This window comes from Gordionus sp. m RMFG-2023, chromosome 3, assembly GCF_954871325.1.
Source record: "Gordionus sp. m RMFG-2023 chromosome 3, tfGorSpeb1-WG-v2, whole genome shotgun sequence".
NCBI lineage: Eukaryota > Metazoa > Nematomorpha > Gordioida > Chordodea > Parachordodidae > Gordionus > Gordionus sp. m RMFG-2023.
Window position 1 is genome coordinate 28,805,902 of NC_088777.1, and position 21,746 is coordinate 28,827,647.

The window sequence follows — 21,746 nt, forward strand, 5'->3', positions numbered from 1 at the left end:
AAGAAAGAGATAGGTAAATGGGTTAGGAATATATTTAATATTAAAGGTGATTTAAATAGAGCAAGGATGGTTCAGATTCAACATTAAAAATGTAAATTTCATATTATAAAGAAAATTATTCATGAATGATCCTTTTTTGGAGTTTAGGTGATGAAGGAAATGGTTGATTTAAATTTATTGTTCACACTCCTTGAAAGAGGAAAAAACAAGATTCATAAGTTAAACAATATTTAAAAGATTAATAACTAGTTACCATTTTGTATTGAGATCAAGTGATGAAAAGGAGTAATTACAATGTTAAATTCAAAAATAATTTTTTAATTATTTAGTGCTAATCGCCATTTCAAAAATCATCACTTCGTACTTATCCGATAAAAATAGAGTTGTTAACAAAAATTAGATTCAAAAATTTTCTCATTTATCCGATAATTCGCAATTTAGCATTTAAAAATATATTTTATCATTTTGTCAAACAAAATAGCGATTTTTTCGCATTTAAAGGTATTTGCACTTAAGCGATTGCAATTAAACGGTTTTGACTGCATTGCAATAAAATTTTTAAAAAAGCTAATAAATAAAATATGAATAGTAAATTTTATTTACATTCAAAATTGAGGTACTATAATGCACTTTAATCATAATATATATTTTCAAATGATATAGATGTTTATGTCGTTTGTAATGATAATGGTCAACAAATGGCACTCAAAATACATAGATTAGGTAGAAATTCTTTCCGAAAGTTGAGAGAGAAAAGAGATTATTTAAAACAACGCAACGGTTTTTCTTGGCTTTATCTTTCAAGGTTAGCTGCAACTAAGGAATTTGCTTTTCTGAAGGTTTTATTAAATATGTAAATATGTTTTTATCAGTGAGTTAAATATAATTTATATTCTAATTATCAATTTAATTATTTTATAAATACTAATTTAGTCATTAACTAAAAAAAATAATTGTTTAAATAAATATTGCAACATCGCCAAGTTTACTAAATAGATTATGTTGGGTCATTCCATGACAAATCAACCATGATTCGGCCGACCCCTTCGATTTTTTTTAAAAATTTGGTAAACAAAGAAAGAGTAGTGTAGTTAAGAAATAGCCAAAATTTTAGCCTCGTATCATTTATATTTTTGGAAATATTAGGGTTCAAAGTGGCAAAAATGACGTATTTTTACCATTATCTTCCTTCATTCAATTAAGCATATCTTAAAAACTACATAACTGTAAATAACAAATTTAATATCAAAATTACGTACAAAGATTCTACTTTTAGATAAAAAAATTTTTAATTTTTTTTCCAATTTCCGGTCATTTTATTTAATATATAAGGACTAAAAACAATTTTTTGGAAATAATACGACCTTCAATTTTTAAAAAAAATTTAGTAGACATTATTAAACTCTTCCTTTATATTTATATAAAAAAATTAATCTGGGACGCGGCCATCTTCATTCTCAAAATCGATAAAAATGTTTAGAAAAGTGTATAAATATTGTCCCGAATGGGGGCGTCTTTGTATAAAATTATATTAATCAGTTTTTAATGGTTTTTCTTGGACTATTTGATATAATTTAAAGGATTATTCATCTTGTAAGTGAAAATAACAATAAATGGGGCTTTCATTCAATTATAGAAATTGTCTATCGATAAAAGAAATTCAATTTATTACTTTATTTATAATTTATTATAAAATTTTTTGCGCATATAACATATATTTAATGAATATTAATAAAATATGTTAAATTAAGTTTCGAGTTCTTGAATATATGAATCAGAATCTTGTGCATTTCATATATGGCGCCCTAAATATTAAAAAAATTGATATAATTTAAATTTAAAAATCTAATAAATAACTCACTTTTAAAAGATTCTAATTTTTTGGTAGCGCATTTACTTTCTTGTGACAACAATGTATAACTACGGCCAGTAGCAGTTAACAGTGAACTAATGTTAAGATATGACATTTGGGCAAGTAAAGAGTGTCGTCTATACTTGGAAATGTAAAGGAATTAGAAGGTCCGGATGGGTTAAAAACTTGATATATATTTCTTCCTGCTTTTAATTTTTCACTAAAACAAAGCTAACCACCAATTAGAATCATAAGAATACGTTAGGTATCCTGATATTTCTTCAATAATTATACTTTCATCATTATATGATAACTATTCTATAGTACTTTCTATTGAATTGGAATACATTTTACTTTTAAATTGATGTAGATCTGTTTAAATCAAAGTGTGTATTTTGTGTGTTTCCAGGTATAGATCTAGTTTTTGAAAATCTTTCCCTGAGTAATAGATTTTCGTAATCATAATTTATTTTGGTCATTTATTCAAAATATATTACATTAATATTTTCTTTATTTAACTCATACAATTCATATGATGTGGTTATTTACTTTGAGTAAGGCCTTGTAAACTAGCTCTAGCGGCTAATTTTTTAACAGTGCCACCAATCCCATCACAAACACTTTTCCCGAATATCAGAAAAATGCCATTTCGCCTGTACCCCGAAATCCATCTCATGATGGCAAATATTAATAAAATTTTTACGATTTTTATCATCGGAAAAATAAAAAATTTTATTTGGCCTCTAAATTTTATTAATTAAAAAATTTACCAATGTTTTTTGAAATTATGTACTGCTATTGTATTGTGTTGCAAAGATTCGGATATCATTACATAATTTAGGCAACAAATATTGGTAAAATTATCTTTATAATATATAACAAAAGGGTGAGCAGTGGATTGAGCCCTATTTCAATGATAATTTTGTACTTCATCCTGAAGTATAAAGCTATAGTTTTCTTAAAAATCACATAAAATTAAATATTGGTCTTCGTCTAATTTCAATTTTAGATTGTTTTGATACAACGATTGTTGCGTTGAAATAAAAAAATGGAGTAATAAAGATTCCATTTTTTCAAAAAGGCATTGATAAATTCACCTACTGGTTTGGTTATTGTTTCAAGAGTGGTTCTATCTACGGATAGCCATTGTTTGTATGTTATAAATTCGATGTCCTTAGAACGAAACAATATTTCTATTTGATCGCGTAAATGTGTTGACCCTGGACAATTATCACATTTGCCCATATAAACTGGATGGTTGAGGTGAATTACAAATTATTAAGTGTAAAATATGTTTGTATGTTTGAAAGGGCAACATATCATTGGGTAAATTTGATCCAATGATCATTAATTTAAAATTTTGGTGCTAGCTGCAATCACATACATGTGTACCACTACCTCCAACGAGTATACAATTTTTGAGCGAATGCTTGCAAATTTCGAAAAACCAATTTTAACATCCAGGCATCATTTCTTTAAAAAATATATGAATTTCTTTCAAATTATCTAAAATTAATCTCTTATGTATGGTATTCTCAGGGTTGGGCAAATTTTCAGAACATTGTATTCGGATACAGATACAGATACTTTATAAAATTTTGTATTTAAGATACAAGATACTAGATACTTTAGAAAAATTTCAATAAGATATATCTTTTTTTTAAAAAAAGTATCTAAGATACAAGATACTTTTTTAAAATACTTTAAATAGTCAAAATAAAAATGTATAAAGCTTTATTTTCATATCTATAATATAAATTTATGAAAAAATATTTAAAATAAATTGTAGATAATAACAAATTTATTATAAAAGATAATGCGATATTCCATTTAATAATTATATAATTAGTAAATAATAATAAATCAGCATCATATATCAGCATTATTTTTTAATATTATTAATTTTTCAAATGATTTATCGTTTAATCTTTGACGATTTGGTCTATTAACCTGTTGCGTTATTCTAATTTCTTAATCTTATTATATATTTTTATAATCTAATTTTTTGTTATTTGTTATAATCTAATTTTATTTTATAAACGGCGTAACCTTACTTTTTTATATATTATTTTTTTTGTATTTCGTTTTATATTCTAATTTATATTTTAGAAAAGGTATAAATACCTTAAGAAAAGAAAAAGAAATGAGTTAATAAAATATATTTTTACTGACTCGAACCTCGCACCATATCGTCACCACCCATATTCTTTGCATGGTGCCCTTTGGGTGGTGGACTAGAAAAAGATGACTACCTAATCTGCTGAGATGACCATCTAATCTATGACGATTGCTTAATCCATTGAGATGACTCTATTTATATGACTACCTATTGTGATGATTGCTTAATCCATTGAGATGACTCTATTTAGACTACCTATTGTGACGATTGTTTAATCCATTGAGATGACTCTATTTATATGACTACCTATTGTGTTGATTGCTTAACCTATGGAGATGACTACCTATTATGACTCTACCTTGTGCTTAACCTATGGAGATGACTACCTATTATGACTACCTTATCTATTGTGATGTTATGACTACCTTATCTATTGTGACTACCTAAACTACTGAGATGACCAAGAATCAAACCTTAGTACGTTCTTTCATGCAAAAAGCTTCTTTCTTTATGGTGTCCCGGCTCTGGATGTTGGACTGGAATATAATAGCCAGCACCTAACCTAATGTGACAACCTAGGAAGAACTGATATGGAAGTTGAACGATAGGTTATGAATTCTATTTTGTGAGACCAATGATGATTACTTATTATTCTAATCCACGTAAGAAGAAAAGTTATTAAAATTTTATGCCAGGATAAAGGCATGTTATAAATTTTTAAAATTACTAAAATGTAAAATCATAATGGATAATATTGATATTTTTTTTGATTTCTTGAATGATGACGAATTGTTGTTAATTAACAAAACCTAAAGATGAATTCTTAAATATAATTAAAAATATTAAAAATCCTAAACAAGAAGATAAAACTTAATTTTAAATATGTTAAAATGTAATTTTTAAATCACATGATTGATTCAAATAACCCTTATAAGTAATACTTAATATGATAAAAAGTTTTTGAAATTAAAAGCTTTGAAGACAAAAAGTTATGTAAAAAAACATTCATTTTAGAAAAATATATTTAAATTATGTGGTGAATTTTCAAAATATCTTATGAAGAATTTTTTTTTTTGAATTAAAATTAGGGTGTGAAATTTAAAATTTTATTTAAAGAGAGGGAAATGTGAATAATATTTTATTTGCATATTTTAACCTGGGAGATAGAAAATAAACAAAAATTAATTAAACACTAAAACACGAAAAATTAAACGCTTATAAAATATAAAACGATAAAAATATAAAACGCATAAAACGCTAAAAGTATAAAACGCTATGATTAACTTAAAAATAATATAATAATTATTATGATTTATCGTTCCTTATTCTGGATTAAAATTTTATTCCTTATTCCATAAATTATCATTCCTTATTATATATTTTATTGTTCCAAAATTCAAAATTTTATTCGTGCATATTATTCATATATTTGATTTGATCAACTATTCCAAATTATATATTCCGATTTATTCCAAATTCCAATATTCGACTGGATCAATTATGAAATTTGAGAAATGTGAACAACGTACGATAAGGATATCAAGCTAACGATAACGTTCAACGATTTCATCAAACCTACGAGAACATTTGAGACTTATGCGCTAACCAAGAAGAAACCGAATACAATCGAAACGGGAAAAACTTCTAGAACAACAAACTCTCTATATTTCTCCGATGAAATTATCAGAAGAGGGAGAATGTTGCGTTATTCTAATTTCTTAATCTTATTATATATTTTTATAATCTAATTTTTTGTTATTTGTTAAAATCTAATTTTATTTTATAAACGGCGTAACCTTACTTTTTTATATATTATTTTTTTTGTATTTCGTTTTATATTCTAATTTATATTTTAGAAAAGGTATAAATACCTTAAGAAAGAGTTAATAAAATATATTTTTACTGACTCGAACCTCGCGCAATATCGTTAAGATCTTAATTCTTTTCATAACCATATTAGCAAAGCTAAATAATCTTTCAACGGGGGCTAAGGAGGGTAATATTGTGTTATATTTAATAAATATTTCTTTTATATATTTATAACTATTTAACATATTTATACTCCGCCTGTCATCTTTCATATAATTTAGGACACCTATTTCAATATAATTTATTGAATTATTAGAATTAGATGTGGTACTTTTAAGGCAAAAGTAATCATCATCTTCATCGATTGAAGATTTTGTTGAAGTATTAATTTCAATATTATTTTTAAAAACAATTAAAACTTCATGTAATAATAAAATCCTGAAAGTATTTTTTCTTTTTCACCATCAATCCAACGATTTTTAAAATCGGGATGAGAAATAGTTGCCAAAAATGCACTTTTAAAATTGTTATCAAAATCATGTATATTTTTAAATCTTTTATTTAAATAATTTTCTAAGGCAATAGCTATTGGTTTGCAAAATTGTAGATTGGTTTGAATTAAATTTGTAATTTTTTTTAACGACATTTAAAATTAGAGCTGATTCTTCATAATAGCAGTTGATTTCACTCTGTGTTTTGTCAATCGCTATAGCCAATGGGGCCATTATATTGCAATATTCTTCTAAATATTGAATTTCAATATCTCTTAATTTAGGAAATTCTAATTTTTGACATAATTTAGGAAGTTCGCCTTTAAATTTTAATAAACTATGAAGACTATCATACAAACTATTCCATCTAGTGTAACTAATTGTTTTCCTAAAACTGCATTGATAAGTTCTGCAGGTTTAGGCCTATTATTTGCATTCCATAGCTTAGTACATTTAGCTATTGCAGGATGATGAATTTTAGAAATGTTAGGAGAATCCTTAATAGCTCTCTCGACATCTGTTGTGGCAATTAAACTTATCGTATGGCACAAACAACGAATGTGTTGAGGCAATGTTATTGAAGCTTCTTTAGACCCTTAAATAAACTAATAAATAATTTTATTTGAATAAAATTTTTTACTAAATTTACAATATCATAATAAATTTTAAAGAAGTATTAAATAATACTTTCAATGATTTCGAATTCTATACATTCATCATCATTGATGTCAAAGTCATTCTCTACAGCTTCCATAGAATATCCAAACTCCTTGAAAGCTTTCTTAAAGTTAGAGCCGTTAATTGTAACAGTTGCTATAACTTTTTCGTCAATACCAAATTCACGATAAATTTCTTTATTATGATCATCTTGAAGTACTTCAAAAAATTTACCATTAAGTATGCTTAGTTTAAATTTATTGTTATAATTTTCGGTTGAAGAATCATCTGAAGACGAAGATAAACATATTATTCTATTTTCTTCTTCCATAATTAGACAGATATAAAACGATTCAAATATGGTAGTTCTAATTGTTAGCAAATTGCTATATGACGACCAACGTCATATATCAAAAATTATCTTAAAATATCTAAATTTTGATTAAATTTTACATTTAAATCTTAAAACAATATCATTTTAAATTTTAATACTATTTAAATTAACCAATATAAATTTTTTTTAAAGTATCTGTATCTTTTTGAATACAAAGTTGGTTAAGATACAAATACTTTTAAATAATATGTATCTTAGATACTGGATACAAGATACTTTCCAAAATTTTAAAAATTAGATACAAATATCCGCGATACTGCCCAACCCTGGGTATTCTTTTTTTCCGTCTTTGGTCAAAATCGAAACGCAATCTTTCTTGCCTGGCATGATTCTGCTTATTTCGTCCATACAATAAAATTTGGGGTTAGGTGTTGATAGAAATCAAAATACCAATAAATTAATTAAAAAATGAATTAAAATAGTGAGCATAATTTTAAAATTTTTATTTATTTTATTGATTGAAACACTTATTTATTGTTATTCTAATTTAGTAAGGCTATGCTGATTTTAGAAAATCCGATCCAATATTTATATTGTTTTGGGTTATTTTATGATAATACTTTTATTTTGTATATAATTTCATAATAATACTTTTATTTTATATATAATTTCATAATAATACTTTTATTTTGTATATAATTTCATAATAATAATAAATTAATATTTGTAATATTTTAAAAATATCAAATTATTTTAAAAAATTGAGTAGAGAAAATTTTGATATTATTTTTTGGCGTTTATGAAATGCACAAGATTCTGATTCATATATTCAAGAACTATAAACTTGGTTAAATATATTTTATTAATATTCATTAAATATATGCTATATGGGCATAATTTTTATAATAAATTATAAATAAAGTAATAAATTGAATTTCTTTTATCGATATACAATTTCTATAATTGAACGAAAGCCCCATTTATTGTTATTTTCACTTACAAGATGAATAATCCTTTAAATTATATCAAATAGTCCAAGAAAAACCATTAAAAACTGATTAATATATAATTTTATACAAAGACGCTCCCTTTCGGGAAAATATTTATACACTTTTCTATTTTTATCGATTTTGAGAATGAAGATGGCCGCGTCCCAAACCAATTTTTTTATATAAATATAAAGGAAGAGTTTAATAATGTCTACTAAATTTTTAAAAATAATTGAAGGTCGTATTATTTCCAAAAAATTTGACTATAGTCTTTATATATTAAATAAAATGGCCGAAATTGGTAAAAAAAATAAAAAATTTTTTTTTTATCTAAAAGTAGAATCTTTGTACGTAATTTTGATATTAAATTCGTTATTTACAATTATGTAGTTTTTAAGATATGTTTAATTGAATGAAGGCAGCTTTGAACCCTAATATCTTCAAAAATATAAATGTTAGGAGGCTAAAATTTTGGCTATTTCTTAGTTATATTGACCTTTCAATGTTTACCAAATTTTAAAAAAATCGAAAGGGGTCGGCCGAAAATCTCATTTTTTTCCTCATTTGATGTTGAATCACCCTGTTATATCATACAGCTCTACTAACATTTATCACTCATCGGACGAGGCTTATAATAAAATTTTTTTTGCTATTCAAAGATAAGTAAGCATTATATGAGGATAAATTATATTATATAATTAGCTATAACTTCACTAAAAAAAAAATTAGGCACTACACAAGAGAGATTTTCCTGTGCCCACTCCTGTATCTCATAACAGGCATTGCGTTCTCATGGAACTCATGAGAGATCATGTCCCACTTAATCAATTATGCCCACTTCAAAGTAATATATGTTATGTTAAAAAAATACATTTAAGAGATTGGGTAAAGTTTATGTATTAAATAACTGGTTTTTTTTAACGGATTAGGTATAGTTCTATTCAGGGCATAATATTGAATCTGGTTCAGTTCAAGGCAGGTTCAACAAAAAGGGGTTTGGATTGATCAACATATTTTTAAAAGGTTTGATCCGATATTGGGTCAAACCCGATCCGATAGTTATATTGATTTTTTACCACCCCCCTTTGAATCAAATTAATTAAAAAAATCCATATTTCCTATGCAAAAAATCAAATTATGCTTTTTATATTATTATTCTTCTAATAAGTCTATCAAAACCAATTCTTTAAGCCGATAGAAAAAATTTGATTCTCAAAAGAATAAAAATTGGCTGTGATGTTGTTTATTATATAAAAAAAATCAATTATTAAAACTACAATTAGTTAAAAATACTATATTTTACAACTAGAAATTATGCAATCATGTGTTATTTCTAATGCCATTTTCTTTAATAAGTAACGGAGGAAAAACTAAATTTTGGCAGGTATTAAAATTGCGATAGGAAAATATTTTTAATCTTTGTTAATTAGAAATATATTGTGGTGGAGCAGACCTCAGATTTACTTATGAACAACACTCAGTAGGGAGGTGCCCTTGATGATATATATATTCAAAATTAAAATTGTATATTCTCAAAAAGATCAATAAATCCCTCAAGTATTGTTCAATAACATTTTACCTGTAAACCGATCATTACGTCGGAGGATTATAGACATAAAAATTTCACACTTGGAACTCCCCTTGTGACTCAGTGGCACACAGGCGAAACAATTTTGCTTGAAACTGACCGAATGAAGGGGAATTTAAGCTAAAAGACAAACAATCGTAAATGGTTACCGATTCAGGGTCGAACGTTAAAAGAAGGACAAAGTTTAGATGAGTATTATATTCATTTATGTCTTGGTCATTGTCTTCACAATCTGGTGACGGTTGATAGCATTAAAATGTTTCAATAATAGAAGATGTCATTAAAAAAATCCTTGAATTAATAATATACCAAACGACGGATCTCGAGTTTTCTATATAAAGATATTTACAAATATCGCAATCAACGTCGGCCGCGTGAATATTTAAAAATGGTTGGCGGCGGCAGCACTGGTCGAGTACTGGTCATTGATTTAAATATGATTGTATACTATTTGTTTGTATGTTCTAACCTCACTACTTCTTAATAGAGCAGTATTTGTTATTTATTCCTTTACACTCTTTACTCCTAATTCTTTAGAGTATATTAAATATATGCATATGATATGAGAAGCTCTTTTATGTATTAAAATATTTCCTTAATCTAAATTTATACTAATGGTTTTTTATCTTCAATCTGTTTTATGCATTATCCATAGCTCATTTGTGAGTTGTGGTTATGCAACTAATTTGTATTTTATAACGATGAGACTTATCTTTTCAAATGATCAAATTTGATTTTCTTATATTTGTAAAATATTAATTCTTTTTAAATAATAAATGAAAGAGTATCACATAAATTAGATGGTATAAAATTTTTATTCATAAAGCCCTGTTTAAAGCTTTGGTTATATAAAATGCAACGAAGCCTGTGAACCCTCGATATTTTACTAAACCCAATCTCGAACTCTTAAAATTTAGTTCAGAGTAGAGATCTATAAAAGTAGGCCCAGGCCCGGTGTAACGTGTGAAAGTGATCTGTGAGATTTCGAAATCTCACGCAATCACTTTCACACGGATGGGTTGTGAGATTTTGATGATAATGGCCCCCAATGTTTTTGAAGCGATAAATGCAAAAATTTTCATGACATGAATTTAAATGATAATATAATATAGAGACAATAATGGTATAAAACCTAACTGTTAAATTATAATCTATGTTTTAGAATAATATTTTAATAATGCTTTGCAAGATATATATATCGTTTCATTTTAAGAACTCATCTTTATTTTTTTAAGATCATTAAGTCGAATAATGAGAGCTGTAAAATCAAGGTACATCATTAAAGTTAAGGATATAAAATATAACATAGAGACAATAATGGTATCACACCTAAATATTTAATTATAATCTATGTTTTAAAATAATATTTTAGTAATGCTTTGTAAAATATATTGTTTCATTTCAAAAGCTCATCTTTATTTTAACATCATTAAAGTTAACAATATAATAAAATTTCTCTTTTTGATATATATAAATTTAATTTAAAAGTAGATTATATATAACAAATAAAATTAAGTATTATAAGGTGTGGTGGGTAGTCTAGTTAGTAAGACTTACATTACCTATCCTCAAAATGCGTGTTCAAATCCATGTAGAGTACATTTTTTATTTAAATTGTTTTTTTTATCTATCTTATCTAAATAGTCGCCGCCTCTCTATAGTTTTAAATTTATATTTTTAGTCTGCATATCATACCAAATAGTGTGTGATAAGATATGCAGATTAGAGGTCTGTAATGGGCGGGTTTTTAGCGAAAAGATTTATTTAACCTGCCCTCGCTCTCACTTATAATTTTTTTTATATATATTTTGTTTTAAAATTATTTTATGGCTGGTTTGGCTCTTTATTTATTTTATTGTATTTTTAATTAAACATATAATATGGAATATTATGAAAAACTATTTACTGTTCTGATCATTTTGCCTGAAAAATATCAAATTCTCCCAAATTTTTTAACCCTCTCGCCCAATGTTGAAAATATTTTTTTTAAAGTACGGGCGAAAAAACCACCCAATCCAGACCTCTAGTTCAATTATTGATAGGAGGCTCCAATCAATATCATAATTAAAGTTTAGCAATATTTAGGTAGGTAAGAGATCCTTACTAACATGCTAATTTACACAACATGAAATTTATAAAATAACCAAATACTCCGATCCCATGATATTTCTTATACAAACATCTTCTCGATAGACATTAATTTAGACAAAGCTCATATATGACAGAAAATTTACTAGAGGCAAACCGCCTTTTCTACCCAACCCTCTAAAAATCACAGCAAAGAAACAGTAAGATAAATTATTAGCCTAAATGGCTTAATCGTAATGCTTATTTTGTTTACCTAATATAATGTTTTAAAGATAATCCATCTCTATATTATTTTGTACTGAATTGGGTCACAAATATTAGATAAAACTTTATTTAGTATAAGAAAATAGACGAAGAACTTTATTGATATAAATATTTATACATAATTTTAAATTTAATAAAAACATCATGGAAAAATATATAATTATTATCATATATTGCATATCAGAATGTAATTGAATATTATTTATAAACTACAACTTTCATAAAAAATATATATATAAGGCGATAAATTATAATATGAATGAAATATAATTATATATATTTATATAAAAATTTTTTTTTAATAAAAATAATAAATAGTGATTAGATGGAAGATAAATCGCAATCTAAAACATTTTCAAAATGACTCCCCCCATTTTTTATATAAATAAAATTATTATTAAATATTTTAATATTGTCGCGAATATAAAATGGGTCATATCGGGCCCATACAAAATTATCATTATATTTTATATAAGTAAAAATAGCCGTATTTAACATTGTGGCCATCGCCCTGACTTCTGTGTCAGAAGCCCATATCTTCTGTGTCATTACATTATTTGAGACATAAGTTTTTATCTCTATTTTTTTGTTCGTCTCGTAAAGATAATTTTCAATTACCTTTCCCATCTCGGATGTTAGCATAAATTGTGCCAACCATTGCCTGAGAATAACATGGGAATTTTGAGCTCCAGTAAGCTCTACACTAATCGCCCTAAATTATATAAATTAAACAAAATGAAATTTTATTCTAATATGTTTTACCTATAAAAACAATTCCCATCACCTTCAATTTGCACCAGGATGGTGGGTTCACCAAGTTGTTTCCCATAGTCTACATCCCGACAACGTTTGGGAGGCTTTAAACCATATATTTTAGCATGATATTTTTTCCATACCTTTGTTGTAGGAAAAAAATATCTAGGGATATTTTCTAATTTATTTATCATCAAAATATCATCATCCAATTCTGTATACGTAATAAATTAAAAATAAAATCAAATATATATCAGAAATAACATTACCTATGGGAGTCTTTGGATTGATAAAATCCCTGTCAAGCTGAATATTTTTATCTTTAAACTCAACATTTTGGGAACCACTATCTATAGGTAACACATGTGCTGCTTTATTTTCAAAAAAATAATTCAAATATATCCTATATACAATACCTCTGGGAGACTTTGGATCAACAAACTCCATAGCAAGTGGAATAATTTGATCATAAAGGCCATTTTGGGAACTACTATCTAAGGCAATGCATTAATTTAAAAATAATTATAATGTTATTAAATATTAATTTTTGTATCTAAAAATATTTTTTTTACTTCATAAAAAATGTAATTTTTTAAAAATCATTACCATTTTCATCTGGATATATTTTGTTTTTAATATGAGATTATTTGTGGTTATTAATTCATATACACCTTGATACAATTAATAATTAATATAAAATTATTACCCTTATCAAATATTTTATTGATCAAATAAGGGCCTATCCAGGGGTTCAACATTTTCCCCCCTTTCCTATCTGACCTTTTATGGTTCCAAGCAAGAACCTTTTGTCCCAAAATAAAAGATTTAGAACCATTTGATCTTTTTTCGTAATCCTTTTTTTGTTTAAGCTGGGCTATACCAATATTTTGTATAGCCAGTTTGGTTATTTTTTTAAGATGAGCCATTTTAATTTCTAACTCTTCTTTTAAACAATGATCAATTGTTATTTTTGCCATAACCTCTGGTAAGGCTAATACATCCTCAATTTTGTTTTGTAACTAAATAATAATTAAAAATATAACATTAAAAATTATTTCTACTGTAAGAGGGCGTCGTGGTTTCTGACCATACATCAGTTCATAGGGCGAAAATCCCGTAGAAGAGTGTATGCAAGAATTGTAGGTGCCACACACCCCTACCAAAGCATCTGGCCAGTCAGTTGGGATATCCAAAACCGATTTTGCTATTCGGTTCTGGATTGTTCTGTTAACTCGCTCAACCAAACCATTTGCTTGTGGGTGGTAGGCTGAGGTTACTCTCTGGACAATCCCACAATATTTATGGAATTCTGTACAAACATTGTTACAGAATTCCCTGCCTTGATCATTTATCTGAATCTTTAATAAATATATATTTTAGTTTTATTAAATTTAAAAAAATATATATTAATATAATAAAATTCAGTTAAAATTGGTATTTTTATTTTATTACTTCATAGCATTGGTGGGTGTTGACAATGATGTATAAGGCTTTTACAACAGATTTAGCTGTTTTATCCTTAATAGGAATAGCCATTAAATATTTTGAAAAATATCATATGGCACATAAAATATATTTGTATTTTTCCTTGGATTCTGGCATCTGGATTAAATCGATGCCAATTTGATACCATGACTTTGGCACAACTTTAATATTGTGTAAAACATTTTAGGTTTTATCAAAACGACTGCTTGATTTTTGACAAACCTCACAGGATTTGATAAACACTAACACTTTTATTGCTCCCCAACCAATAAAAGCTTAAAAAAAATAATTAAAAGAATATTGCAAATTTTTACTTTTCAGCTATTATTTGATTAGTTTTATTAATCCCCAGATGCCCTCCCATAGCAATACCTGCAACTGTAGATACACCCCCCTCGTGTATTGTTTTAATTTTTTTTGTTCATCTCCTGTCAGTATAACTTTTCTTTCTTCTAAAATATCATTAAATTATATATAATTATATTTGTGATGCAGAAAAAATATATATAATTAATGGCTAGAATAATAAACTGCACTTAATTTTGTCATACAATTTTAGTTGTATATATTATAATACCTAACTTTAATAAATTAATTATGCAATCATTTATAAGCCCAATATACATTATAATAAAAGTATCTAACATTTACTTTTCATCTTTATGTGATAATCTAAATTAAATTTTAGTTGTAAAATAGCATTTAATAATGACTATATGTAAAATTTTATTAAATGTTCTTACATATATATATATACACTTACATTTGCAGCTATAATTAATTTTAGATGAAAAAAAGATAATAATCAATGGCCTGAGCTAAAAAATAATATATTGCATTAAACTTATAATGGCTAATTTTAATAAATTAATCATGACATATCTAAAATTTAATTTCCCCTAAAAGTATCTAACATTTACTTTTCATTTTTATGTGATAATCTAAATTAAATTTTAGTTGTAAAATAGCATTTAAATGACTATATGTAAAATTTTATTAAATGTTCTTACATATATATATATACACTTACATTTGCAGCTATAATTAATTTTAGATGAAAAAAAGATAATAATGGCCTGAGCATTTTTCAATGTTAAAAAATAATATATTGCATTGAACTTATAATGGCTAATTTTAATAAATTAATCATAACATATCTAAAATTTACTTTCCCCATAGAATAATTGATTTTCTATAATCTTGAAGGCGGTTATCTTTCTTAGAAAATTAGCCTTATTAACATTTACCGGAATTTTAGAGAATACAAGGAGAGCTAAAATATTTCTGAAATAAAAATATATTTCCGTTAAAAATTTACTTCATAATGAAAAAGAATTTCAAATTAAATTGTATTATATAGAAATATTTTTAATTTGACAGCCTCATTCAAATCTGACGTTTTTAAAGTATATTTAAATTAATAATGCGAGATTTTAAAAATATCTATGAGATTTTGAAAAAATCCATGAGATTTTGAAATATTGAATAGCCGTGAGATTTTGATGATTTTAATGGCCCCCAATGTATTTGAAGCGATAAAAATCAAAATCTCATGAAATCACTTTCACACGGTGTCAGCCGTGAGATTTTGATGGTGTGAGAATTCGAAATCTCACGGTAATCACTTTCACACGTTACACCGGGCCTATCTTTTTTTAAAAAAATCAGGTTCGGGCTGGGTCGGGCCTAATATTTTTTAAGAAAATTCGGGCCGGATCGGGTCGGGCTTTAGTGTTTATCAATTTTATGCTGAATTTTTTATGTAAAATAAAAATATTTGATTTTATTTATAGAAACTAGACGCCATATAACATATATCGTTTATTTTGAGTAATTATAAAAATTAATTTCTATATAACTTTTTTTAAATATTAAACCTTTATTTATTTAAAAAATATATTAAAAATAACATAATTACTATAATATAAAACACATGTAAAATCTATACCTACAAAAATACGAATCGAATCGAATAATTGCATTATTCGTATTCGTTTAAATCGAATAATTCATTATTCGTATTCGTTTAAATCGAATAATTCATTAGTATTCGTATGAATAATAAAATGATTATTCGATTCGATTCCTTGAATATTCGATTCAATTCGAAAATTTTATTTAACCATAAATTAAAAAAGATAGAATATTAAATTTATTTTGTAAAATTTAACTATGGATAAAAGACAAACAAATTTTATTAGTTACATAATATAGAAGCATATATATATAAGTATTTTTATATATAATATAGTAAAATCAATATAATATTCATATCATGTAGAAGACAAATATACCAACAATAAATTTTTTAAACAAAAAGCTTTTTATGATTACTCCATCATCAAACGACGGAGAAATATCTGGGTCGCCCGTCATTCTTGACGGGATGGCTACTAGTTTATTATAATTATATATGCGCTATAAATTGCATATAATAATAAATACTTTTTTCGGCCATCATAAAACAATTTTCGGAAGTTAATTTTATATTATGAAGTTATTCGAATAAAAACAGCCGTTAACAACAATTTTTGAAATATAAAATATTTCTTCATTATTCCACTAGGAAATTTTATTAAATAGGAATAATTGCAAATAATTCCTACTAATAATATATGATTATTTTTCAATATTATTATTTTAATCGAATAATTCGATCGAATAATAATAAAAAATTATTCGACGATCGAATAATTGTGTTATTCGTATTCGTAAAATACGAATCGAATCGAGTCGAATATCAAATAACAAATAATTCGTTTTAGGTATAGTAAAATCATATAAAACAAACCCTAACTTGGTTCAGGGATATTTAACTGAACTCTAATCGGCACCCTTTTTTTTCAATTGAACTATCAACTAGTGTTGCTAAACGGCCGATTTTTACAAACTGCTAACTCAATATTTTATCCAGAAAAATATTATACCAGCCTGAATATTTTGCTCATAGGTGGCATAAAGGTTTGGAAATCTATTATCAAAATCTCGAGACTTATGCAATATTTTTATGGCTAAAATATTGAGTTTGCCCTTTTTAAAAATTGAGCTGTTTAATAACACTATTAGCAACTAAACTCCCTGAGGAAATATTTGAAATATTCGATAAAAAATCTCATATCCAGCTATGTTATACGAATATACGTAACTTCTCTGCACCCTAATGCATCACCCTTATTCTTTTATTAAAAAATGTGTGGTTCAACAGCCATCGCATACAATTTATATCAGGAATTTAACAATTAAATCCATAAATGGACTATAAATAACTTAAATATAAGGGTTTTATTAGGGCAATACAAAAATAAACAAGGGTTATTGATATATTTTTAATTCCTATTAAAATTATTATTAATGTGGAATATTTTTATAAACTATAATAAATTATTAGCGTCATATATGTAACATTCTATTATTCTCAAAATTTCAAAAAAAATATTTTCATAGTTTTATTTTTTACTAATTATTTAATTACAAAGGTAATAGGGTGGTCATTTCAGGTCAAATCAACCAAGAAAACGAGATTTACGGATGACCATCTTTAAAATGAACGAAACTTGCCATGTTAGTTATTTATGTTGTAAATGTTAATAAAATCAAAATTTTGGTGCGCCAGCTCAGTCAGATCCAAAGATATACACCTTCAGAGTCGAAAGTCGTGCAATGCGTGATTTTATTAAATCTTGATTTTTTTTAAAAATACTTAAGATTTTGAGATGGTCATCCGAATCACTAGTTAAAACGAAATGTAGCCTCATAAAATATAGCTTTCTTAAAATAAAAATAAATTGTTTTAGTGGAAACACTTCAACACTGAAGATGTTTGTATTTTAAAAAATATAACAATCGAAGGAGAATTTTAAGGGCTACAAAATAATATATTATTTATAATTTTTTCACCAATTTTTTTTGATTTTGAGATTTGAAAACAAGATCTGACCTGGATTTTGAAGGTCCATAACTCCCTGTCTAGATTAACTAGAACTCTGAAAGTTTGTTTTTTGTAAAATTTAAACCTAAATAATTAATAAAGTATACATTTTTTTCAAAAATGGTGATCAAAATATCTGTCAATTCATTTGGAATGATCTATCCATCAAATTTCATTTATATTCTAATTCTAATTTTTCTCATTAATCTTGAATGAAATCATAAGCTCAACCAGTGACGAAGCGTCCATAGAACAAGGGAAACATTGCTTCCCTTGAAATTTTTCTTACAAAATTCTTAAATTAACTTAATATAATCTTTATACTATGCTAAATAAACTAAACTGACTTCGTTAGAAAAATTAATATAATTTTTATAACGTTAAAAAATTAATATTATTTTTACTATATTAAGAAATACTATAATTTTTACTAGAGGTGGGCCCGGGCCTAATTTTTTATTCACGACCCGCCCGCTCACGGTGGCTATAAATAAATTCACGCCCATTCACGCTTACCATTAAAAAAATTTCGATTCGACCCGTTAGCTCACGACAAGCAATATTTTGATTCACGCCCGAAAATCCACGGTGTTTTTAAATTTTTCAAAACTATTGCTATAATTTTACACTTTTTTGAATTCATTCTATTTATTTCCTTAATTTCATAATACATATTAATAACAAAAAATAAATCCAATCTATAAATCGAAATTTATTTAGAAAAAGAAGAATGCCCTTTTTTATTTCAATTGTATACGCCTTTCCTCTAATTTGGCTACAGAAAATAACCTTTCACTAGAAGCCGAACTTGCAGCTGACAAAATTTTACTCGATAATTTTCTCAAAAAAAGGAAAATTCCTGCTTCCAAAACTTTAAAATATTGTCTTGTTATTTATCTTATATAAATCTTCCAAGTTCATCCTCACAGCTTTCATCGGTGATTATAATGCATCATCAGAACTAGAAATTCTCTAAATTTTTTATTTAGAATATACGGTCTTTTATGAGTGTAGGATGAATTAGGAAAGTGATAGTTGGTATTGATCATTTAGGATATACCGTTTTTTATGAGTTTAGTAAAAGTTAGAAAAGTTATATATGATAGTTGGTATCGACTTATGCATATCATCTAATTTTATATCATTTAGCATTTTTAAGATTGTTTTATATATGTCATTTTCTTCTTTTATGAAAAACTAGTCTTTTGAAATTCGGATCTAGAATTAAGCCCTAACTTATGTAGTGGCTGCATAATAATCTTTTAAAAGAAATTTTGTTCTGTATTTTAAGGTTATTATTATTGTATCACGTTCAGAAGGTTAACAAAATTTTATTAATTTATGTTTCCATAGACAAACTTCATTTATTGTGGGACGAGAATATGCTCTCAGATTATCCGAGCATTCTTTAAATGTTGATAAAAATTTATCTAACTCGCATATGATGCTGATATCATTGTGGCTAATCTATTTAATTCTTGCTTGATAAACAAGTACACCTGTATTTCAGAATATGATTTTAAGAAACTCTGTATCATGATACATACAGAGTTCCATCTCTTTATTCTTGCTATTACATCTTGTTTAAGGGTGAAGCTTAGTTTGCTATTAGCTGTAGATTGTTTGAAATATTTTACTATTTTTTTAATACACCATTTATATTTAAAGCTATTTCAGTTAAACAATTGTCAAAAATATAATGCATAATATTATTTAGTATATGGCATATACATGCTAGCGTTTCGTCATCTTTGAATGCACTTATAAGATTTGCTCCGTTATCACTCACAACTATACATTGTCTACTTCTGTATTCTCCTAAAATTGAATTGACTACACTTTTAATTTTGACGTTTTTTTCATCCATTGCCCTTGTGGCCAAAACAAATGTTTTTAATTTAAAATCCTTAATGATAATATGTCCTGTAAGGGTTAAAAAACTTAGATTTTTATAGTCATCTGTCAAATATCAGTGATTATGGATAAGTAATTATTATTGATCATGCTTTTAATCTTAATTTTAATTTCATCGTATATTTTTAAAACTAGTATTCATGAGAGTTTTCCGGCTCACAAGTATATCTTTATTTTGTTGTCCATATGTAACACCAACATTTATTAACTCTTGGGGCCTAGCTTGTAAAAACCCTTCACTTTCTGTTGCATTTACAGATCGAAGATCTTACAAATATAATATAATTGACTTTTCTGTAAAAAGTTTAACCAAAATTTAGCAAAAAGTCTCGATACTAAACATAAAAAGAAAATAAAACTAACGGCATGATACCGGATCTTGTTTATAAAATGCGGAAGATGTTTAGTTTTCATAAATTATTCTTTTTTAAAAAAGAACTAAATTAAGTAATAAAATATATAATATAATTAAAAAATTGCAAATTTATAATTATAAAATTGCAAATTTATATTTATAAAAAAACAATTTTAAAAATTAAAATTTTTGTGATTCACGGGAAATTTATGTTCACGCCCGGTGAAAATTTTGGGAAGGTCCGTCACGCCTTGGAATTTAAAATTTATTGACACTCACGCCGTGACCCCACGCGTAATTTCACGGCCCGCTCTTACCTCTAATTTTTACTACGTTAAAAAATTTATTATTATTTTTACTACATTAAAAAATTTACTCTTATTTTTACTACGTTAAAAAAATATACATGAGGGAAGCAAATTAAATATTGCTTATTTTTTTTAATAAATAAAGAGAAAATCTAGCTATGGTATTGTATAATTTTACCATTAAAAAATAAGCATTGGGGAAGCAAATAAAAAAATGCTTATTTTTTTTAATAAATAAAAGAGAATTTTTTTTTTATATAATATTTTTTCCCTTACTTTTTTTAAATATAAAATTTTTTCGTTTTTAAAATCCTTAATTAATGTTTAATAATTGTAATTGTATTATTGAAAATTTATTAACATTAGCATTTAGCTCAAGAAATTTTGATGGAAAAAATTGATTATTGAAAAAGGAAGACCAAAACCAATTTTACATAACTTAAAAAAGAAATCCAAACTTGCATCCGTAATTTTTCTATCGATAAATATTAATGGCTCACTGGATGTGAATTTTCTAATTCTCTATATTGTTGGTCATGCCTATTATTCCTATAGGAAAAATATGTTTGGAATGATAAAGGATTTTCGGATATGAGTATTTCAAAGGCAGTTAAACGGCATGAAGAATCAACAGCTCATTTGCAGTCGATGATTCAATTAATAACATTTGGCCAAAATCGTATTGAAAATATGATAGATTCGATGCTCAAAATATTAATTGAACATCATAACTCGAAAGTCAAATCAGAGAAATATTGATCAACTTTATATGTTTTTTTGGAATTCAGGAGCTTGCATTCCGTGGTGATGAC

At 26.0% G+C, this 21,746-nt stretch overlaps 1 protein-coding gene across 1 annotated transcript in view; it reads left to right on the forward strand.

Annotated features, from left to right (window-relative positions):
• Positions 1-21,746, forward strand: part of LOC135927299 (uncharacterized) — a 56,490-nt gene that overhangs the window by 23,347 nt on the left and 11,397 nt on the right. The window contains exons 4-5 of the mRNA XM_065463267.1: positions 664-839; positions 8,981-9,095. Of these exons, the coding sequence (XP_065319339.1) occupies positions 664-839; positions 8,981-9,095 (291 nt within the window). The remainder of the gene's footprint in view (positions 1-663; positions 840-8,980; positions 9,096-21,746) is intronic.